Consider the following 24,744-nt stretch of genomic DNA (forward strand, 5'->3'; position numbering starts at 1 on the left):
CTAATTCTCCAGGCCACTCAATCGTCGAAGTTGTTCAACTCGTATACGTGCCACTGGCTTGGTGAGCAGATCAGCAACCATTTGTTCTGATGGGCAGTACACGTACTTGATAGCTCCAGTTGTATTCAAATCCTTGACGAAATTGTACTTCGTATCGATGTGCTTCGTCCGGTTGCTAAATTTTTCCGACTGTATCATTTTTAAACAAGATTGGTTATCCTCATACAGCTGAACCGTGTGAACGTCCTCACCCAAATCACGTAAAAGTCGCTGAAGCCAAATCGCTTCTTGCGATGCCTCAGACAAGGCTACGAATTCGGCCTCCGCTGTGGATAAGGATACACAGGTCTGTTTGCGGCACGCCCATGATATTGTACCGTCACAAAACTTGAACAGAAATCCACTGTTTGATTTGCGATCCATTCGACATTCAGCCCAATCAGCGTCAGCATGACCTACCAGTCCAGATTTATCTTCACGACGACTCAGTCGAAGTTTTAGATTGATCGACCCCTTAAGATAACGCACAATTCTTCGCAATTCAGTCCAGTCTCGCTGTGTAGGATTTGAAAGTTTTCGGCTAAGAATCGACACAGGAGCTGCTATATCAGGTCGGCTATTCACTGCAACAAACAGCAACTTCCCCACTAACCGTTGATATTTGAGTTATCTGCAAGAGGTTTAGCTTCGGTGTCCTGTTTGAAATAACCAACATCAATGGGAATCTTAGATGATTTGGAATCGTATAAGCCAGCTGACATAATGATATCCGCTATGTACTTTTGCTGCGAGATGTGGAAATCACCGAAACTATCGCGTTCTACTTCAATGCCGACATAATTACGAACTTCTCCAAGACTGACGATTTCAAAGTTACGAGCTAGTGTCTTGCTAATCAATGTAATGATTTCTTCCTCCTCACTGGCAATGATCAGATCATCAACGTAAACCAAAATATAACAGCGTTTATCATTCACCATTTTGCTATACAAACACGGATCCGCGTTGCTTCTCTTGAAACCGCCACCTTCAAGTACATGATGAAGTTTTTATGTTCCACGAACGAGCACTTTGCTTTAATCCGTATATGCTACGTTTCAAACGGCAGACCTTGCGTTCAGCACCCTTGACGGCAAACCCCGGAGGCTGACGCATTAACAACTCCTCCTCAAGGTCGCCGTTTAGAAATGCAGTCTTAATGTCATACTGTTTAACGACCATTCCTCGCTTCGCTGCAACAGACATGAGAGTTCTAAAAGTAGTCTGACGAACAACGGGTGCGAACACTTCGTCATACTCACTTCCATATTGCTGGTTGTAGCCTTGCGCTACGAGCCTGGCCTTGAATCTGGCAATCTTCTCGTCCGCAGTGCGCTTGAGTTTAAATATCCACTTGCACCCCAATATTCGCTTTCCTTGTGGGGCATCGACCAACTCCCAGGCATCACAGCTACTAATCGATTCGAGTTCATCCAGCATCGCTTTCTTCCAGTTTGCACTATCCGCACCGGACAGCGCTTCCTTTAGTGTTCGGGGCTCTTGCTGAACTGCAACTTCCGCCGAACAAGCATACCGAGTTGGTAATTGACCCTTGGTTGTCCTGGTTGACCTTCTCAGTATATCTTCATCATTAGCAGTCGTCGCATCCTCCCATACGTCTGGTTCTTCTGGCTATACCACAGCTTCTTCATTTTGCTCAATCACAGCTGGAATCTCTGCCGCAGTTTTCGATAAGGGTACAACAACTTTGCTACATGGGAACTGATCTTCTGCTTCAGACACAAAACTATTCAAAAATTTCACATCCCGACTAATCGTGATCCTTCCAGTCGAAACGTCGATCAGACGATATGCTTTTGAAACCTCGCTAAAGCCCATAAACTTAAGCTTTCTCGCCTTGTCGTCTAGCTTGCCCCTTTTTTCTTGCGGAATGTAGCAGTACACGTCAACGCCAAATGGATGCACGTGACTGAGATTCGGCTTTACTCCATGCCAACGTTCATACGGCGTTACTGGAATTGTACGAGAAGGAAGACGATTTTGAAGATAGTTTGCTGTTACTATGGCTTCACCCCAGAACCGGTCATCAAGCCCTGCCTGAATCAACATGCAACGGGTCATTTCTACAAGATACCGGTTTTTACGCTCCGCAATACCATTTTGTTGAGGAGAATACGGTGCGGTGAACTGACCAATTATGCCATTCTGCTTCAACAATTGACGAAAATCTTCCACAGTGTACTCTCCACCGTTATCCGAGCGAAGTATCTTAGGCCTCCTACTAAACTTTGTGGTAATCATCTCAACATACTCGCGCAGTTTCTCCAGTGTCTCCGATTTTCGCTTCAGAATATAGACAACTGTATACTTGCTAAAGTCATCCACAAACGTAAGAAAATAGCGCCTCCCGCTCAACGTTGCTGTACGCATAGGTCCGCAAATATCCGTGTGAATCAGATCCAAAACGCCCGACGATTTGCTGTTGGACGCTTTTGAGAACGGCACTCGGTGCATTTTTCCACGAATACACACTTCATACTCTTCCGAACAGTTGCATTCTTTAATCTTCATACCCGATACCATTAATGGGAGCTTCTTTAGTGCGTCACTGTCTCTATGTCCAAGTTTGCGGTGCCATTCATGAATGCACTCGGCGGTCTCGGTCACCAGCGATACCGTTTCATTCAGCAATTTCATTACGAATAAATTATTCCAAAGTCCGGCCACTGCACCAACTGTCCCGTTTCGGCTGATAGTCGCACCATTTGCATCAAAGTTCACTTTGCACCCTTTGCTTACTAACCGCTTCACTGAGAGTAAGTTTGCTTTCATTTCAGGCACCAGCAACACATTATCTACTGTGATCACACAACCTTTGTTCACATTGTCAACAGCAATCAATTTCCCGGAACCTCTTCCTACGGATCTTACTTTCATTCCGTTAGCGACACTCACATCTTCTCTGACACTGCTATCAAACGATCCAAAAAAATCACGACTGTTCGCAATATGGCACGTCGCACCGGAATCTAGAATCCAAACACCCGGTACTATATCACCGGCTGCAAACGCCCAGTCGATCTGCACAGCACTGTTAGCCTTATTATCAACTTTTTCATCCTTGGGTAAATTTTTCTTCTTGTTTTCCTTCCACTTCTTCCACTTATCACAGCTCGCTTTCTTATGGCTCGGCTTTTTGCAAAAATAGCACAAAACTTCCCTACCGGCTGCAATATGCAAAGCTGCATGTGCATTTTTATCTCCGTCCGTTCGATTTGCCTTCTTCAACCACTCGTCGATTAATTTGCCTTTTACGAGATCTAAGGTTAAATCTGCGTCCGGCCTCGCTTCTAAAGCTGTCACTAGAGTCTCGTACTCTTCTGGCAGGCTACTAAACAAAATGGCCACCAACCACTGATCGTCTAAAACGGCATTTGTTTGCAAGCCGTTTAATTTTTCCACCAAATCCGTCAGCGTTACAATGTGTGCCTCCATATCACCGTTATGCTCCAACCGGAGACGGCAAATCTTTCGCATGAGAGAAACTTTTGTGCTGAGGGTCCTTTTCACATGAACTTTTTCTAGGTTTTCCCATGCTTCTTTAGCATTTTCCGCTTTTCTTATGTGGATCAATTGACTGTCCTCGACCGCTAATCCGACAGTTGCCATAGCTTGCTGATTTTTCGTCTGCCACGCCACGGTAACCGGTACTGGCTGCACACGATCGATAGCCTCCCAACACCCGTCTTTAATCAGGAGTAGCTTCATTTTGAAGCTCCAGTTTTCATAGTTGGAAGCATTCAACTTCGTGAAAGACACCAGTTTTTCGCTCATCTTGGTAGATGAAAAAAATTAACCGCGCAAAACGAACAATTTCCGAATAAGCCACCAATTTTCGAATAAATACTCGCGACTTCAGTGCGCTGGGCCCACAACCTGTGGGATTTTTCAATCAGACACGCACAATCGTACGGAATTCGGCGGAAAATCAGAATAAACGTATTACACACGCGGTACAGTTAAGACTCGGCTTTTATTCTTATGCTTTTGTTCAGAGTGATACAGGAAGTAGAAAAAAGAGATACATGAAAGAGAAAATACACTGTTATGCGCAAATGATAAGATTAACTCTAAAGCTTATAGAAGCCGTGTTGCTAGTATCGCTACAATTTTCAATTGCGAATTTTGACTAATTTAAAGGAATTAGAGATGAACTAATTATGCTGGTACTTAAACACAACCCAAAGAATATATTTATCTTCGTCAAACCAAACGAATTTGCAATAATTGGCAGTAAAGGATACAAATGTATGAAAGCGTCCTAAATAAGGAGGGGTCCAAATTTGGATGATTATTCTATCATTCGATCCTCAACATCGTATTTCTATCTTCTTTGATTGCTGTGTAAATTCAATGTAAATTTTTCTACAGTCAATTTTAATGGACTCTTTCTCAAAAAGTATGCTACATAACTTTTTTTCGCGTACTTCCATTCAAATTTACTATAATTTTCTACCAAATTAAGTCCTAATATTTTTCAGTTAAGACTATTTTGTAGCTTTTTTGAAGCTTTTTTTTTGCCAAATACCACATAGTTTGACTCCCGTTCACTGCAATTGAAGTTTTTGCCTTTGGCTTATTGGCAAAATATTAGAGAAAAATACATTAAATGCTAGAACTTTCGAACTAGCCTTAGGAAAATTATACTTCATGCATTTTTAAAGCGAACAATCTTAGTTTTTGAATGAGAATACATCTGTTTCTTGAAGAATGCGGAAGTTAGAGTTTTGAGATATATTGTCCGTAAAACCCCCTATTTTTAAAAATCATTTCTGCTGTATGCTACAAATCATACATTTTTGCAGTTTTTCTAATTTTCAATAATTCTGTACCGGTTGAGACCGGACACCTGATTAGATGTAATGTATAAAGCAATTTTTTCGTCAAATATGGCGTCGTTCTTATTGATGAAATACAATATAATTTTATTTCACTGTGTTGGAATATATGCGCTACTATATAGAAGTACTGGTATTTCGACTTTAAATTTTTGTTGGTGAACTTCCTTTAAGAATGAAAGGTGGTTTTACTACGTAAATGCGAAAATCATCCATTTTATTTTCATATGTCAAGAGCATTGAAAATAAGAAAATTTAAAGAAAAAAATATGCAACTTCATTTCTTATTACATTTTTATTCCCTTTTTTTTTCAATTAACTGAAGGGTTGCTAAAATAAAAGTTTTCCTATTACTGCAGTAGAACCTTTTTTGAATGTATAATGTTTGCCTTAAAATGAACGGAATTTTATTAATAGAAAATGCAAAAGTTGATTTTTTCATAAACATTACATTCTGAGGAGTCTCTTAAAGTTAAATTTCGTGTGAATAAAAATAACATTTTATTATATACTGTTACACAAATGAACAATTTTCCAACACTATTTTTTAAAAATTTAAAAATTTTACCGCATTTACCGCATTACCGCGCGGTGCGGTGCGGTAAATAAAGTGCGGTTGCGGTAAGCGGTGCGGTTTTATTATTTTTTTGCGGTTGCGGTGCGGACAATCCATTTACCGCCCACATCCGCACCGCGACGAACCCTATGCAATTCTGAATATAATAAAATGAAGACTGCTTCGTTGGTTGCAGTAAAATAAAATCGGTAAAATTTAGTTACATAACCAAGGCGGTTCGTTTTCAAAAATAGCATTGCTGATGAATCACCCAATAAACATATGTGATTAGGGACGCCGACGAAAATAGCTGACCAACGCCAGAAAGTCGACCCTCGTTATTTGCTTGACTGATAATAGATTTAAATCCATAGAACATTAAAAGATGATACTATATTTGTTCTCTAATTGTGCACAAATTGCAGTCTATTAATCTCGTAAAAATCATAAGATATTAGAAAACGAAACTCGTTATTCAAATCCTATTAGTCACAGTCTCCACTACATGGGCGAATGTGGTAAAGTAGCTCGAGCGAGTCGTCCTCCTTCAAATAGTTTTCATCCAGTATGGTTTTGAGTGCAATAAAGTCACGAAAACCCCAGTCTTTCTGCGATGTTCGATCAAAACATTGTTTGATCTGTTTGTGAACGATTTTTTTCACATCTACATGAATCAACTGAAAGCGGCATTCCATCCTGAAAGGTTTTGCTAATAATAATAACGTTCATCGTGTTGAAATGTTCTATATACTATACCAGCACGGTTGCCCCTCAACCAATTCAATATAAATTCCCAACTGGTCCTCGGAAATCACACACCAAACCATGATGCGCCAAACGTGCCCATAACTGTCCGCAAATTCATTCGAATATGCCACCTTATTGTCATCGAATGAAGAAAAGTTTTCTATCACAAAAATTCCAGTTTCATAAACGGTTGGAATTTCTCTGAAATTGAAAAAAGAAACAATTATTAAAAGTTGAGTAATACCGCTAACTATAACTATACTAACATCTTCAAACTGACCGGAACACGGATCTGTTTGAAATCCTTGATCGGATTCATTCTGATCTTGTTGCATTCCTTGAAGATTTTCGACTTTTTCGCTATGAACTGCGATTTGGTGCAGGCCATTACCTCCGTCTCCATGTGCCGCAATGACTTTTCAATGTCCTGCATCTCGACCAGCAATGTGTATTTGTGTCCCTGAAGCTTCTGCAGCTTCTCGCGCACCTGCCGATCGAGCCCTTCGATGGAACTCTCGGCGATCGCACGAATCTCCTTGAGTTTCTCCTCCTTCACCTTCTTCACCAGTTCCACATTACGCTCTACCTTCTCGATCAAGGTCCCAATCTTCTTCATGTAATGTCGCACCTTTTCGAATTCTTCTTCCGCGATCTGCACGCTGTTGTCGTAAATCACGTCCAAGCTTTTGAATGTATGATCCAGATGATGCTCGTCGGTGACGGCGCACTCGTCACAAACACACTGCTTACACGTGCAACAGTAAAAGTTCATATTTCTCACATGTTTACCGCAAATGTCCTTCTTGGAGGCACCGTTAGTGGCGCGAACGGTATTAGCATCGTCGCTGCTGGTGGAGGGTTTCGGTTCGAGGCAGCTGCGTTGAAGATTTTCCACCTCCTCGAACCAGCGCACTTTCACCAGCTTGTCCAGCTGGAGGTCGAGCTTGCAGTTGGGGCAGTTCATGTGCTGCTCCGATTCCGACAGTAGCCATTCCGAGATGCAATCGAAGCAGTACAACTTCGAACAGCGAGGGCACAGGTGCGGATCCTGCAGCTTGATCAGGCAGATCGTACATTTGAAGATATCGTCGAAGTATTCCAGCAGCTGCAAACGGCTGTCCTCGGGTTCGGGTGTGGGGGTTTTTCTCAGACGAGATAGTCTTTCGGCCATAGCTGCAATCGGCAATTATTTGATTAAATTGTTTTTCTTTTAAATTTTCTTGTAAAATATAAGACGATTAAGAGATTCTTTCTGATATATGTGTATTGTTTTATCTAATCGTACAACAGAAATGGCGAACAGAATGGTAAATCGTTGCAGCTCAACTTTGGCAAAAAAATCTTATTTGATTTCCCATGTAAAACCTAAAATGTAAAATCGAATTTTTATCAAACAAAAATCTGATTTTTACTGAACGTTACGCGGAAAATACATTTGTGTAATAAAATCGCATAGACAAAATTGTGTCTTGACTGCATGTATAGACTTTAGGCTTATGTTCAGAAAATGATGAAATGATTGATAACGGATGATGTCTCGTTAGAAATCAGAATTTCCATTCTAATGGGACATCATCCGTTATCAGTTGTTTTGTGGGATCATAATTAGTAGTTCTATTAATGTAGGACTATCGCCGACCACTACATCAAATGGGTACTGTACTTTGCAAATTTAACAAAATTGATTCGTACCTTGGTAAGGTTTTGAAAGACTAAGAAATACTTCTAAAAAAAGATTTCAAGAGACAAAAATATAAATTTATGATCCAATGGCACCGAAAATTTGAACAGCGTCCATGCATTTGCATACAAAATAGTCCAAACCCGGGACAGCAGATCCACCCAAGTAACCAATAACCATTATAACGTAGCCTGATATCTGCTTTGGATCCACATATAAAGCAGTCTTATGGAGCCGTGAAGCTCTAAATACTTATAAAATGCTGGTATTATGCCAGAAAACGGCGAAATATAGTGCTATTACTGTGCAGAGATTGACAGCTCGCTTCTGCAGTACTAATGCTATTATATAGCACCAGCGCACAAATGTCAAATTTGAAAGCCTTATATTGGCACTACTAATGCTATTAAAAAGTTTCAGTTGGCTGTCATTGTCCGCCATGGTTTTAAAACCATTTCTTATGTTTCCTTTCGGTATGATGAGCAAAAGGAAAAATTTTAAAATAAAACGTTCTGTTTAAAAGAGTAATTAATTCTCTTCGTGTTTTAATGCATTGTAATGAATATCCTTAATGGGTTTTCGTTCCCACATGATATGAATGTTTTATGAAAATTACCTTTAGTAAGTCTCGAACTGAGGTGTCTTGCCTCGTTCTTCACGGTAAGTGCGCTGCGTTTACTCCCTGGACTATATTGCTTATGTTCGATTGAAATAAAATATGCCAAATATAATCTTCAGGAGAGTTGCATAACAAATAAACCCACCGCATTACAATAGCGTTATATCAGATTTTTATTTGCTCTATAATGGCACTAAATGCACTTGTAAAACTTACATGCTTTAAAGATCCTTGAAGCATGTATGCGTTATATCAGCTTTATATACGCATATAGAGCAAACGATTATGCTTTATGTCGGCTGTGGTGCTAATATAGAGCTTTATTGCATTATTAATGCTGTAATGGAGTTTCAATGCAACATTAGTGCAAATGTATAGCCAATATAGTGCATTGGCTTAATGATTATGGTTACTTGGGTAGGCCTCCAGTGCGAAAAAATCTTATGATGCTTCCCTTTCATGTTTCTGTTTTGTTAAAGCGCTCCTACTATTGATATCATCCTATACTATATGTGTTATAATATTGCTCATTCGCTTCTCGAACGTAGCAATGTTCTGTTTTTATCAATTAATCTTTCAATAATTAAGGAGGGCGTCTGGTATAGTGGATAAAAAAACGACTTCTTTTTTATCTGTTTAATCGTCAGTATTATCGTTACAGTTGAAACCTGGAAAATCCAACCAGCGACAATCGTTTTTTCCGGAATGATGTCGGAAGTAGTGCGCTATATAGCGCATAATTGTACGAATACAGCGCACTACTTCCGACTTAATTCCATTGTTAACCAGAGAAAATACGGTTGTCGCTGGGTGGATTTTCCAGCTTTTAACTGAAACCAGAATATTGAACCTCTAGAATAGTCTCCCGCAATCTCGATGGCCACGCTGAACTTATTAATCTGATCATCACATAAAAGATCCATCGTTACCTTGCATTCAAAATCGTAAACCAAAATACCCTTCGGTTAGAGCACTTTGCACCAGACGCCCCCCTCAACCGATTTTTTTACATTTTTCGTATTAGGATGAGGTGGTGCAAATCCAACAGTGTGAGTAGACCCGACCTCCCCCTGATATCGAATATCGGGAGCACTACGTAAACTAATATCAGTGTTGTCGTGTTCAGGGAAAATAATCCGTTCATAAATTCATGAATAAAAGGTCACGATTTCGTGACCTGAACGATCTACGAAAACCGTGACCAAGTTCCTGAAATTATGAATAATAAATCTCATATTCATGAAACTATATGTGTTTTCAAAAAACAAGTTCGCCCCGAATATATACATGGCGTTACACTCGAATGTTTGGTTGGGTTACTGTTGTTATTCCCTGGACAGGTTTGATTTTTGTTATGATTCTTGTTCATGAATTGGGTATATACAGCCGGCAGTCAAACGATGTTCATGATTTCAGGAGCTTTTTTGCGATTTTTGTGATTTCTCATCAGGTTATCGTGCTATTTCATTCACTAGTTTACTATCGGATTTTTCTGCCAGACTAGCGGAATTTATGTTAATGATTTCAGCATCTTAGTCGTAATTTTCGTAATTTCTATTCATGTTATCGTTATTCATGGTCCCAATAGTTTTGTTCAATCGACTGCTCGTACCTATTACTGGTTGCTAGACAGCTGGACATTTAATGAAAAGTGCATAGAATAAAAATGATTCCATGAATAATGCTCCAGATTTTGTGAACTGGTTCACGTAAAAATTTCATTATCAAGTTGCATGAAATTGAAATTTATTAGGGATATCCTAAATATCACCAGCGCGCTATATAGACTGTAGATCAAATACTAGGATTCATGAATCAGTTCACGAATACATGAATAATATTTTAAGATTTCGTGAACTATTTTACGAACACGCATCGCAAGTCGTGACTATTATACTAGATGTCATTAGCAAGTTCACAAATACATGAATAATATATTATGATTTTGTGAACTATTTCACGAGCACGGATTTGAATCATGACTAATATATTAGGAATAGTGAACCAGCTCACGAATACATGAATAATATTTTGTGGTTTTGTGAACTATTTTACGAGCACGGATATTGGATCGTGACTAATATATTAGGAATCATGAAATACTTGACGAGGATCGAATGGGTTCATGAATAATTAGTAAGACATTTAGTAATGATATAGTGGAAACCGTGACTGATGTTCACAAGTCAAAAATAAATATTTCCACTAATAAAAGCGCTATGAGGGCGTTACAGAAAAGTGAACATGATTATAAAACTCAGGATTTTTGTTTATGGTCCTGTTTTCGTAACGTGATTGTTCCAGAATTCATGGCACTTTATTCGCGATTTTGGGAACAATTTTTTTCCGTGTAGAGCATCGAAAATAATCATATTGGTGAAGGTTCGTGCGCAGAAAATTCTCAAAAGGAAGGTTTTGATATTTTCACATTTCTTACAAAAGAAAAGGTATAGAAAATCTCTAACTTCGAAATTTATTTTCTAGACCTAGATGACCGGGGCTTGTGTACCAATGGACGCAGCTCAACAAATCGTCGCTGTTGTGCTATCTTATGACAAGCATCATTCAGCACTTTTCGAGAAAAACGATTTTTAAAGTTTGAGATCGAATATCTTAAAACTTATAAATGTTGGAAGCTTTTCGGAGAAGGCATTCGATGCTTCTATCTTTTCTGAAGTAATCTCTCGATTTGTGCGAAGATCGGTAGACTATATTTACAGTTTTTGTTTTAAATGTAAATAAAAGTCGCTCGTATACGTATACGTATGTCCTGGGAGTACCTCGTACAGCGACGAGGTACTCTCAGGGTTACCTTCTCGAACTACGAAAATGCTGGTGAATTGAAAGGTAGTTTATGTTGATCATATTTTCTCTAGATAACATGGGTCAATGAACTACTAATAAAATCGTGTAATTTTTTTTTTATTTCGTTTATTTGACACGGCTCATAGCGGTAGCTTAACGGAGCCGTGGATCTTTCATGTGCCTACAATATGTGCAAAATAAAAATAAAAGAGCAAATATTATTGATTACCCGTTGGATCTCGTGCGCGCAACTTTTTATTGCGAGCGGAGACCTTCTTTCGCGGCTCGCCTACTGCGTCATGGGGATCATTTAATTCTCTTCTATCGTTAAAGGTGTCTTGGTGCTCGCGATCAGATGTTCTTTCCTGCTCATCACCCTTACGGCTGACCAGTGTAAATCCGTCATCATTGTTTTTATCTTCTTCGCCGATATTGCTTACAGTGGTTTTTGGGGTGCTGGATGCTGCTTTTGCAGTTGTCAATATGGACTGAACAGCTGCCACGAATTTTGCAACCGTTTGTGGTTCGGGTATTGGTATTGAAAATTGCGACATGTATTCTGCAACTAGATCAGGAGGGGTATGTGGTGATAGGTCATGTAGCTTTACATCTACATAATCTTTTTCTATATACACGGGAATCTAAATTCCAACTTTATCACTTTCAGCCACGTGCTTCAAATTGTTCTGCAAAACGAAACGTTCAGCTTTGGCTAACATGTTGAAGGGTATGAGTACTACATTGCGAAGATGATGATACTGGAGATACATAACCTCCTTGAGCCTAAGCTGCATCTTCACCTTCAGCAGGTATTCCACTTCACTAAAACTCAATCGTATTGAACAGAATTTAAAGTCAACGAACGCTGTGTTGGGTCGGAGTACAGTTTTTTCGTCAACTTTACTCATGACGGCAAGAATAAATTAAATGTATCCTTTGTTCTCGAGACAATGCGCACTAGATCGAGAGATTGCTAGTTGTTGTTCACTTGGTTCGATTGTACGTCTGACTTGGGCTGAAGTAGAAAGTAGACTGCAAAATCGTGTAATTTGTCAATGAATACAATGGAAATGCGGTAATTTTTTGGCATATACTTCCGGTGTTCAATTTGTGCATTCGATTCTATTCATTCGGGAAGATCAGATTGGATAAATTAAGGTATAATTAATTTACCGACGCACGTGAATCATCCATTCCCGGTCAGCATAGCATGATGAAATTCTAGACGAGTTAAAGTAGTTTGATTGCATGTTACATGTATTTTTCTATTCTACTTGGTCTGTTCCTTTTGTGCTTCTCTGGTACTCATGTATACCAATATAGTATCGGTCAATTTATAGACTTCTAATCAATCTCTTTGCATCTTTTTTCTTTATTTGGCATGTTATGATAACTTTTATTACTATATTTATACTACACTCTATACTCATATAGGTACAAACGTACAAACGCTCGTGGCCTTCGCGATAACACAAACTTAAAGCTGGTCACAAATGCGACCATGCAATTGCAATCATCTACACATTCTTACGCCCGCGATTTCGCCAACATTAATACACCCAGTTAAGTAAACGTTCTAGCACCTAAAAACTTACAAACGCGGTCTCAAGCATCAACCCACCACTCGCACGATCATGAAACGGTCATGTTCGGAAGTCTAACCTCGGTTCAAGCAGCCTAGACTTATGCTTTCAGATAGACCAATAAAAAATGACGCTCATTTTCATTAGAAAACACGTTCAAATGCGACATGACCGGGAACTCTAGTGATATGGGGAAACTGACTCCCTTCTACCATCTACCATACACTAAAAATTAAACTTCAGATTAACGAACACACGAACCGTGTGCGATAATTCAAGAATACACGCCACATGATTATAAAATCGAAATTATACACGCGAAGTCACATAAACGTGACAAACCCGTAACATACAAATGCTTGAGCCCTTCGCGACCATCCATGGCACCTACACCCGCGATCTCGCAAACATGATAACATCCCGGTGATAAGGCAAACGTCTTAAACGTGAACCTAAAAACTCCCGCGCTCGCACGATCATGAATCGGTCTGGAAGTTTCTATACTTGGTATCAGAAATCCATGCCTTCAATTGGACCAATTAAAAAAAGAAAGCTCCCATATCCATACAACACATGACCGGGAACGCTAGTGATGTGTGGTAACTCACTCCCTGTCAGTATGTAAATTATACACCGAAAACTAAATATTAGAATAAAGGTCGGTGTGGTCATCCAAGAACGTACGAAAATATGTCAATGGTCACAAGGTTACGATATCTTGTTTTGTATACGCGAAGTCACACGCACGCGAGCGCACGCGAACGCACGCGACAAGCACGTTAACATACGAGCGCTTATCTACGCGATAATCTACGCACACCTACACCCGCGATGGTGCAAACTTGATAGCACTCGGTCACGTCCAGAAATCATTACACTCCATTCTAGCAACTTGGGTCCATACATTTATTTGTACCAATCAAATAAAGCTCATATCCACTAGACAACACCTTCCAATGGCGACATGACCGGGAACTCTAGTGATATGGAAGATTTCACTTTCTTCTAGCATCTGAGCCGTACACCAAAAATTATGTATCAAATTCCGGTCCGCGCGCGATCAACCAAGAACACACGCGAATATTCGAAAGGCACATGGTTATAAAGTAGAATTTATACACACGAAGTCACATACACGTTAGCACACGCGACATACAAACGCACACGTGATTGAACACTTTAACGTACAAATGCTCCAGCCCTTCGCGATGATACACGCGATCGCGAAGTCTCTACGTCCGTACATATCGGAACCGCACAATGAATGTTACATTCAGAATTACGGCCCGCTGAAATTGGTCTTAAACAGTGTTTTAGTGGGCGACATTGCCTGTCTCGTTTGCATTTGTAGTGAATGATTCTGACGAGGAGCCCCTCTGAGAACCTAGCTCTAGAGTAGGACAAATCTCGAAAAAAACTCCTAGTTTTAAGAAACTCAAAATGTAAAACAAAAAAATTGGCACCTTTAAGCTACCGTAAACGTGCCGTATAAAATAATCGAATTGAATGAAAAAAGTCTGGCTATCGGATCAACTTGCCTGAAGTTTCTATGGAATTTTTCGACAATTTACTTGAAGAACAGCCACTAGCTCGCTTTTTCACCGCTAAGTAGCACTGTATGCACTAGATTATCACTGCAGGTGAAAATACGAAGGAAAGTTTAATTGTCTATAACTTTGTCGAAGACTGTAAGTCGATCCGGTTTTGTTACAATAAGTTATTAAATTTTAAACGAAGTGATGTCTGAGTCAGTTTTCCATGGGGTCTAGCAGTGCATGGTTGTGTAGCTGTACTCGATTCCTACAAACTATACATTTTTGTGAACTAATGCTTGGGTTTAGCTCAATAGTATGTTTAGAAGAATTATAGTAAATAACACAATTCATGTTTTGGTTAGAAAATTTTAGTTCCATATGTTATCGCGTAGAGGGCGCTAAGACTAACTTTTTAATGAAGAGAGATAGAATGTCGACATGTTCAGAAGAATTATTGTAAAATACCTATTCTACAACTTTGTAGAAGATACCTGATTTATATCTCTCTCCGGCGAAAAGTTAGTTCTAACCAAAACATGGATCGTATTATTTACTAAAATTCTTCTAAGCATACTATTGAACTAAATTTAACCATTGTTTAATAGAAATGTGCATGTGGGAACGAGTACTGATACACAACTATGCGCTGCCAGGCCCCATGCAAAACTGACTCGGACATCACTTCGTTTAAAATTTAATAACTTCTTGTAACAAAACCAGATCGACTTGTAGTCTTCGACAAAGTTGTAGATAATTAAGTAGACTTTCTTATTTTCACTTGCAGTGACAATCTGATTTATACAGTGCCATCTAGCGGTGAAAATCGCTTTATAATCGGACTACGACTAATCGAGATTTCGGATAATGTAGTCTATGGATAATCGAGTCTTGTCTGTATTCCCGGGATTTCGTTTTCTCCCGGAAAATGATTTTTTCCCAACTCGCGGAAAGCTGAAATCCGTCGGAAAATCAGAGCACAAATGCCCTGGAGACTCCATTTCTCACCACTCACTTTTCAATTTGCTGAACGCATTTTGATCTGGGAAGTAATTAATCATATCCGAACTGTAGATATTAATTGCCGTCGCCATAGCGGCAAGATAGACGGCTATTTACGGTGTAATAAACTTTCACCTTCACAGATGATTGTTCAAATGGTGATCCTACTGTCGGCCTTCGGTCTTCGAAAAAACGAATAGAGAAAGAAAGAATCTACCGATTCTTCATTCATTATTGATTCCAGCTCAACGATCAGATGAAGAGCTATAGGACTTTTTATGCATCGCGGGTCGACTGTTCCAACTAGTCGGGGCACTATTAAAGTTAAGTGACGATACAATCTGATGGGGCTTCAAAGTTGTCAGCTTGATCCACCAACAGTCGTAACTTGTTGCACCAAATGAAACAGAAAGAAGGCTAACCGTGACAGATTTTGGCAAAGTCCGCCCGACTCTCCACTGACTGGTAGCTGCTGGATTATGTCACGATTTTTTTTTATCAGAGTTTATCTCTTACTGCAATTCCTGACACTATTATGACGCTGGTCCATTCTTTGAGTGGCTTGCAAAAAAGACAACCAGGTACAAATTGCTCTCTGCAGAGCGTTTATGCAGTTTTTATTACACCCCAATCAAGACATCGGTGTCGAGACAAAGATGGTCATTGGTTTATCTGACATCTCAAGAAGCTTTGGATACAATGAGAGGTGAGTAAATTTGTTTCAAACAGGTGTTAAAGCATTTAGCTCAATGCAACTTTTTACGACCGTGCGTTAACCGAACCGAAAGTGTTACGGATTCAGTATCTAATGAACTTTTAAAAACACAAATGAGTTTGCGTAAAAAGTAATCATTTGATTTTGGTTAGAAATTCAAAATAGTTGTAAACCCAAGTGAGAATGTTCAAGGACCAACCGCAACCTCGATTTTCGATACTCTCTCATCAGGTGAAAATCCGCTAGTTGAGGTTTCTCATCATTTATAATGAGCACTGGGCGGTCAGCGAATTTGTTCACTGACGAACGATATTGTTTTATGTAGTTCATATAATAGGCTAATTTCCAGTTGCACAGAGAGAGACCGGTTGCGCATTATTAATGATTTTCTCGCAATCGCAATGCGTTCGTTTAGCTGCCAGCTCATTTTTTTGGCCATTTTTGTTTGTCGGACAGTATTTTGAACCACAATGCCACAGCCCACGCTTCAAGGTGTAATTTCACCGCACCTATAGGCTTACGTTTGGGGAATTGCTTGGCCACAACGCTGCTGCACAGGTTGATTGATGGTTGTTTGAAAACGGGAGATCGCAATCTCACGGGTGTCAACTGTTTTCCGGATGTGTTCTCCTTGTATAATTTTTAAGCAACGAGTCATCCTTAGCTGCATTATTCACTATTCATAGTGACGTCTCTTTATTTGCTTTCATTGGCTCGAATTTATAATGGAAGAAAGTGAAAGGATAACATAACCAAGGCATTCAAAGCATCCCTGTGAAACATTTATAACTGCTTACCTTTTCAATTCCTGTCTCGATAGTATTTATGATCAGTTATATGACTTCGACATGGACATTTTCAATAAACATCTATTAAATTATGGCAATTGTTAGAATTATCGACGAGGCACTACCTCCCTACACTTATGTAAGATCGCAATTCGCGATCGCGAAGATCAATGATCGGATCTAATCTACAGCACGAATCGGCCTATAATGACAATGAAATTGCGCGCTTTGTTTTCACTTACGTTAACGCACTTGCTCACAACTACATACTGTACTAAGCTTGGGCATGTGTACGATGCTGTGAATAAAGCAATTCGTGAAGTTAACCGGCGTGAGTGAATGTCACAATCGAACGTTGAATGGTACGATACCGGGAGTGGTATGTTGTGCGTATATAAAAACATTAAGAAATAAACCAAATCAAAGCTGGTGCGCAGTCGCATTGTTACTCGAAAAGGTTGAGAAGAAAATAGAATTGATCGACCATTTTTTTTTAAATAAATCAACTACTTCTAGAGTTATTCTAGATTATCCCTTTTTCAAGAATTTTTTTTTGATTTTTTGATGATCCACGTGAATTTTGATAATGATTCGATCTCATTAGACAGTTGTAAAGAATAAAGCCGCAGTGCAAAGCTGCCTCAATATTTTTGTGAAAATAGCCTGTCCACGATTGGATGTTAGAATTTGCACCTCTAACGTAACGGTACCTTTTACATCTCATATATTTATATTATATTATATCTATATTTCCTGATTATACATCATATTAACATGATTTAATCTATTCCACAATATTCCGCCACGTCACTCGGTCAGTTGCTACTTGTCTCCAACTTCTCAGATGCCCGATACTCGTCAGGTTCTGCTCCACTTGGTCCAGCCACCGGGAACGCTGAGCTCCTCTCCGTCTTGAGCTACTTTCCGGATACTTGGCTCACCATAGAGTCGCGCAAGTTCGTGGTTCATCCTTCTCCTCCACACGCCATCCTCCTGCACACCACCGAAGATCGTTCTCAGCACTCTTCTTTCGAAGATTTCGAGTGCTTGCAGATCCTCCTCGAGCATTGTCCACGTTTCGTGCCCGTAGAGAACCACCGGTATATTCAGTGTGTTGTACATGGCGCATTTCGTGCGGTGGTAAAGCTTCCTGGATCTCAAAGTTTTGTGGAGCCCATAGTAATCATGATTTCCAGAGATAATACGCCTTCTGATCTCCCAGCTGGTGTTATTGTCCGCAGTCACCAATGAGCCTAGATAGATGAACTCGTCAATCACCTCGAACTCGTCGCCGTCGATCGTAATACTACTGCCCAAGCGTTCCCTATCGCGATCGGTTCCGCCAGCCAGCATGTACTTCGTCTTAGACACATTTATCTTCAGTCTCCTTGTTTCTACCGATTATGTCCACGTCGTCAGCGAAGCACACGAACTGTCCGGACCTCGTGAAAATCGTGCGCCGCATGTTGAACCGCGCTCTTCGCATTACACCTTCCAGTGCTATATTGAACAGCAGGCAGGACAACCCATCGCCTTGTCTTAGTCCCCTGCGTGTTTCAAACGGACCCGAGAGGCCGCCCGAAATTTTGACACAACACCTTACACCACCCATCGTAGCCTTGATCAGTCTTGTCAGCTTCCCAGGGAAGACGTTCTCGTCCATCTTCTTCCATAGCTCTACATGGTCCACCGTATCATATGAGGGTTTAAAGTTGATGAACAGGTGATGTGTCGAGACCTGGTATTCACGACATTTTTGGAGGATTTGCCGTATAGTAAAGATTTGGTCGTTTGTTGATATGCCGTTGATGAAACCGGCCTGATAACTTCCGACAAATCCATTTACCAGCGGTGATAGGCGCCGGAACAGAATCTGGGATAGCACTTTGTAAGCAGCATTTGTCAATGTGATCGCTCTGTAGTTTTCACAGTCCAATTTGTCGCCTTTCTTGTATATCGGGGTGATGACCCTTTCCTTCCACTCCTCCGGTAGGTATTCCCTGTCCCAGATTCTTTCGATTATTCACACAGTTCGACCCGCGGCACAAAACCGTTGCGACAGTCATTCAGCTTCTTGAAGAACGCCCGCGTTTCCTGAGAGCGATACAGCAACTCCATCTCCTGTCTCTCTCAGACTCTTCCAGGCGGCACTTTTTGTCCTGAAAAAGACGAGTCTGCTGTTTTCGCTTTCGTCGATATGACTCCACGTTCTGACGAGTGGCTTGAAACAACATCGCTGTGCGTGCTGCATTCTTCTCGTCCAATATCTCTTGGCACTCGCCATCGAACCAATCGTTCCGTCGACTCCTCTGTACGTATCCCAGGACGCTCTCCGCAGTGCTGCTTATGGCTGCTTTAGTCCTGGTCCAGCAGTCCTCAAGGGAAGCATCGATGAGCTCCTCCTCCGGTGGCAGCACTGCTTCAAGATGCTGCGCGTACGTTCTCGCGACGTTGGTTTCCCTCAGTTGGTCCAGGTTATACCGCGGCGGCGCCGGTATCTTACACTGTTCACTACGGATAGTTTTGGACGCAGTTTAACCATCACCAGATAGTGGTCCGAGTCGATGTTAGCGCCTCGATAGGTCCTTACGTCGATAATGTCCGAGAAGTGCCGTCCATCAATCAGAACATGATCAATATGCGTCTCTGTTTGTTGAGGTGATCTTCAGGTGTATCGGTACAGGAGGCAGTGCTGGAAGAAGGCCACGTTCTTGGAGGTGGCGAAATCGATTAGTCTTAGGCCGTTCTCGTTCGTCTACTGGTGGGCGCTGAACCTTCCAATTACCGGTCTGTATTCCACCTCCTGGCCAACCTGAGCATTAAGGTCGCCGACGATCTTGACATCATGTCTTGGGCAGCGATCGTATCCACGCTCCAGCTGCGCGTAGAATTCGTCCTTGTCGTCATCGCTACTTCCGAGGTGGGGATTATGCACGTTAATTATGCTGATGTTGAAGAACCGGCCCTTGATCCTCCACCTGCACATTCTGTCGCTGACCGGCCACCATCCGATCACACGCTTTTGCATCTCCCCCACCACCATAAAAGCTGTTCCCAGCTCGTGTGTATTGCCGCAGCTCTGGTAGATGGTGTGGAATCCTCTGTATCCCATATACTGCCATATTATCGAAGGTAAATAGAACTGATAATATTAGACCATCACAACGCAATTCAGTAAAGGGCTTGGATTCTTCACTTCCGAAGTAAGAATTAATCTTCTGATGAAGCCTATAGCTCTTTAACACATTGGAGTGGAACCAAAGAAATGTTCTTAAGCTCTGAACAGTCGTATTCTGACGCACGACTAGCTATGTCACCTATACCGTTTTAGGCCGTGTCGTGCAATGAAAGTGTTTTTTCGCACGATTTCGGTGAGATTATAGTCGCTTTATTGCATCGGGTTGTGCAAAAAGTGATCGAGTGAATTGCGTTGCTGCTTGGAGTCAGTAGAACATCGTGACTACGACTAACGTATCAATACAGGGGCCCCTCTCGAAAGAAACAAGTAGGTAGTGTTTCTGAAAGTTCATAACTTTCATTTTACTGAACAGAATTACACTACGCTTGTACTAATCCAGAAAAATTATATATAATCTTCTATTAGATCTGTAAGAACGTATAACTTACATAAATAAAGAAAAATAAGCATTTATTAAAATCATTCTGCAGCGCTCCCTGATTGGACTGCGGAAATGTTATAAGGGATCATCCATAAATGACGTAGCATTTTTGGGTGATTTTTAACACCCCCTCCCCCATCGTAGCATTTCGACACAAACCTCTAAATACCCCCTGGTAATTACGTAGCTTAACGGTAACTCCCCCCCCCCCTTCCCGATCAGAAACACATAACAGAAATATTTCAAAATTATATCTCGCATTATTACTTGTTATAAATTTCTGTTATTTTAACTACTAACGAGACCTAATTTATAACACAATATGTTACAAAAATTGTGTTCTGTTATAATCTTGTTATTTCATTCTGATCGGGTTGTCAACGCAAATTTAAAAAAAAATGAAAAACTATGTTAGTTATTCCCCTTTAAGAAAAGCTACGTAGCATGACCCCCCTGTCGTCACACATCATCACAAAATACAAAACTCCTCCCTCCCCCATATAATGCTACGTCATTTATGGATGGTCCCTAAATATAAGTGACGACTTTCCTTCCTGTGCTGTGATTCGTTTATCGTCCACCGTGTGGCTGTAAATTTCACATTATACGGACAGCACTGATAACTGACATACAAGTCAAGTTCTCAATGTGTGTAAGAAAAATAACTGTCGTTTTCAAATGCCAACAGCAAGTAGATACTTGCCGCTAGTCGGCACTACGATCAGTTAGCAGACTTCCAGCAATCGGTATACGAACCTTGCGTGCAAGCTTGGATACGATGGTTATTCACGTATGCAAAATTGTGTACAACGGTGATTTGTATCGTATTTTTGTTTGAATGTTTACACAGGTTTTCCAAAAAAAAGTTCTATCTTATATGTCTGTTCTCTGTGCGGACAGTAAGAAGAAGCCGCTATAGATTTTCGGCAGCATAATCAACTTGTTCTTTGTTGATGGATTAACCCCGAAGCAGATTTATTTGTTTACTCCGTGCGGGTTAATAATGGAAAGCTGCTGCGCAATTATTTGTTTGTGGTCCCAGTTGTGAACACTTTTCCGTTCCCGATTCGCCCAAATCACTATTTATCCGTAAATTCCGATGAGTTTTTACGCATTTGAAGCACGGGCTTTTAAGATTCCCGTCATAATTAAGAATAAATTTTACAAATTAAATATTTCGACCTTCTGAATCAATTTCAACATAGTAATGTGAATGTCGTCGTATGATTTAGATGTGCTTCTTTTTATCTCGTGTTTTGTGGAATCTGAGTTAAAGGTGTTGATTCAATTAATTGAAACATTGTGAATTGCACAAAAATCAGGTGATAACGAATCGACCCGAAATTTGAATTAAGATTGAGTATACTTTTCAATCGTAAAACATAATGGTGAGAAGAAAAGAAATGAAATCGCCAATACTTGGCGTCTTTCCGGAAGTTTTAATTGAAACGTGAATTGATTGCGATTGTGGATGATTATGAACTATTGTCTTGACAGGAAGTGATGTGCGTCCTACGAAGAATTGTTTTGATGCATCTAATTGAAGAGTAATATGTCTTGAAATGACTTTTATTTAGCTTCGGAAACATACAAATGAACAAGGATCGACGGTTGAATGGCGATAGGAGATCGGCTGATGGGTGAGAGCGTTCCTTTACTATTGTTTGAAAATGTCTAAATATTAGCAATACGAATGCCTTAGGTATGATCTAACTTGGTCTTGGTTACATCACCAATAGAATGGTAGTGGAATAATTTGATTGTACTAGAAAATTGAAATGAATGCAACCAATACGTTCAATGGTAATCCATTAGTGCTCAAATTTATTTCATAATCAAAACCTTTCATGAAGTAGCTGTTGAAAATAGATTGATTGATGACTAATTTCCAATCTGGTTGGGATTATTTCTTTCGAATTGGTTCACCGCGACAAACATTTTGCATAAAACATCAATTTACCCATCGATTTATTTTTTGGTTATTTATGTATGTATTTATTCATTTATTTATTATTATTTTATTTTTTATTTATTTATTTATATAGCTATTTATTTTAATTTATTTATTTATTCATTAATTTATTTCCAAAAATACTTTTTGAATTTTTGATTAAAAATTTCTGTTTCAAAATTTTACCAATGAAGCGCATGGTATATGCATCATACATCATACTGGTTTTTGGTTAGTGTTTGTTTCATACTTCTGTACATGATTTCTTAAATACTTACGTCGCATTTTGAGAACCTCTACTTTGATTGTTTTACTAAATAAAACCTTTGGTGCAAGAGGATGAGAATGAACTATGAACGAATTAAAGTACATCAATATCCGCTATCTGCATTGAAATGATAATTTCCATTTCAGAATTTTATTATTAATTATTTATATATAGGGTGAAGTGCCTATTTTCACCATACTAAGGAGGGCGCCTCACTGATTCATTAATTACCCGGCCTACAAACAATGGAATGCGTAGAAATTGGCATCAACAGCTTTGCTTCGTTGTTAAATACCAAGATAATAACATACATGCGCTGAAAACAGTGAAATTCTCGTGTTTGAGCGCAACGAAAACACGAATCGAGTGCCCCTATTGCTGCGCTACCATTTGACTCAATGCGGTAAACAAAGATGGCAGACACTGCTCTAACCAACGGCTTAAAATGGGTAGCGTGATAATCGAAACATAGCGATAATGGGCTCATCACCCTAGGTCTTTATTTTATGCATTCTGTATGCTGCCGTAAGATTTCTTAGTATCCTAGCCAAGAACTAATCCATATAATCCATGTGATGTGATAGGTGTCGATATTAGGAATATGTTTTTGTTGCATTATTCTTCAAGAAAAAAGAAAAAAAATAAGAAAAAGCGGAGTGTATCTGAACCTTTGACAGGTTAACTTTTACCCGCTGATCAGTTTCCTCGTGTTTGCTGACCTTAGATGCAGTTTGACGTTACGCATTGCCATTCCAGTACATTCATTTCATCGATCAAATGATTTAATTGCATTAAATGACATAACAGACCAACATAGCCGAGTTAATGGAAGGAACGTGTTTTTTCACTGTATTATATTCATTGTATTCGTTGTTACCCATTTATTACTAATATTACATGGATTGTGTGTGTACAATAAATAGCATATGCATCATATTGTTTATATTCAATAAATAGTATTGTTCCTTATATTCATTATACTCATAGTAATCATCAGTATATCTGCTGTCGTTAAGTTACTTTTTTACTTCCTAGTTAATTTACTCTTAATAATTTTTTGTTTGTTTTATATTTACCACTTTATAATTAAATTGATTAAATTAACCATTCTGCCTCGCTCCAATCTTTTTATACTTAAATACTAAAACTAGGAAATAATCACATATATTTTTTTCTCGAAATAATCTTCTAAGGACAATAAAAGTTTAAAGCACAGGTGCATGCTAATGCTGATTTTATTTTTGGATTGCGGTCGCTCTAGGTTCGCTCTGAACTGTCATTTTAATATGGCTTTTGTAAATATTAGAGCGAACCTAGAGCGACTCGGATCTAAAACCGATGTCAGCATTCGTTTGGAGGAGAGCGAGTAAAGGCGCTTTAACCTAGGCTTAATGAGCCAGGGCAAGGTGTAAATACCTCTGTCCCATCCCGAAGGACCAAAGGAGTGACATTAACCTTCTTAGCAAAGTCTCCCAATGTTTTATCCTAACCCCCTATAAACTGAAACGGTCGGTACGGTTGTCCTCGTTTCTTCCTCATTCAAGTTTCAAAACGATTCGTTGGTTTAATTGGTCATTAAATGAATAATTCAATTGCCAAAGAAAAACACTAAAGAATATCTGCAGTGTTTTCCAGGATGCTTTTCAATACTGGCTGTGTAAGGGTTAGAATAGAATAGAATAGAATAGAATAGAATAGAATAGAATAGAATTTGAAGCACGGGCTCTTAATGTTTTCTACATCTACCAATCTTTTGGCGCGACTACAACAAATGTTTTAATGTAGGGGGCCCTTTTTGAACTACCGAAGCTAATATTTCTCGACAAACATGTCAAATGGTGCAAAGGAGAGCATCTCTTTGTTTACTTTCTCTTTCGATTATTACGGCGTCAACATATATTCAATATTGTTTCAGGATATATCGAAAAACTTTGATTTCGACTATCATATTATGCTAAGAGCTAAGGAACAAACGTATA

At 39.6% G+C, this 24,744-nt stretch overlaps 2 protein-coding genes across 3 annotated transcripts; both read right to left on the reverse strand.

Moving 5' to 3' along the window:
• Positions 1 to 980, reverse strand: LOC131681069 (uncharacterized). The gene is made up of 2 exons (XM_058961776.1): positions 653 to 980; positions 1 to 326 (listed from the first exon to the last, which is right to left on the reverse strand). Exons 1-2 carry the CDS (start codon positions 978 to 980, stop codon positions 1 to 3), a joined length of 654 nt encoding a protein of 217 aa, XP_058817759.1.
• Positions 981 to 5,922: 4,942 nt separating this feature from the next.
• On the reverse strand, positions 5,923 to 17,118 carry LOC131682096 (E3 ubiquitin-protein ligase TRIM37-like). 2 transcript variants are annotated; one of them, XM_058963308.1, is made up of 4 exons: positions 16,648 to 16,714; positions 6,468 to 7,374; positions 6,211 to 6,402; positions 5,923 to 6,150 (listed from the first exon to the last, which is right to left on the reverse strand). In XM_058963308.1, exons 2-4 carry the CDS (start codon positions 7,370 to 7,372, stop codon positions 5,940 to 5,942), a joined length of 1,308 nt encoding a protein of 435 aa, XP_058819291.1. In that variant the 5' UTR covers positions 7,373 to 7,374; positions 16,648 to 16,714; the 3' UTR covers positions 5,923 to 5,939. The 2 variants fall into 2 exon arrangements, with proteins under 2 accessions (XP_058819291.1, XP_058819290.1); XM_058963307.1 differs by lacking the exon at positions 16,648 to 16,714 and adding an exon at positions 16,936 to 17,118 and having other exon boundaries at positions 5,924 to 6,150.
• Between the last annotated feature and the right edge of the window lie 7,626 nt (positions 17,119 to 24,744).

This window comes from Topomyia yanbarensis, chromosome 2, assembly GCF_030247195.1.
Source record: "Topomyia yanbarensis strain Yona2022 chromosome 2, ASM3024719v1, whole genome shotgun sequence".
NCBI lineage: Eukaryota > Metazoa > Arthropoda > Insecta > Diptera > Culicidae > Topomyia > Topomyia yanbarensis.

Bases quoted from the DNA above. Each gene is read 5' to 3' on its own strand.
- LOC131681069 (XM_058961776.1), bottom strand. From the start codon at position 980: ATGGTGAATGATAAACGCTGTTATATTTTGGTTTACGTTGATGATCTG. The intron at 327-652 runs GTTAGTGGGGAA...CCTTATCCACAG, and splicing joins AGATAACTCAAATATCAACG to CGGAGGCCGAATTCGTAGCC.
- LOC131682096 (XM_058963308.1), bottom strand. From the start codon at position 7,372: ATGGCCGAAAGACTATCTCGTCTGAGAAAAACCCCCACACCCGAACCC. The intron at 6,403-6,467 runs GTTAGTATAGTT...TTTCAATTTCAG, and splicing joins GTTCCGGTCAGTTTGAAGAT to AGAAATTCCAACCGTTTATG. The intron at 6,151-6,210 runs GTATAGTATATA...AAAACCTTTCAG, and splicing joins GTTGAGGGGCAACCGTGCTG to GATGGAATGCCGCTTTCAGT.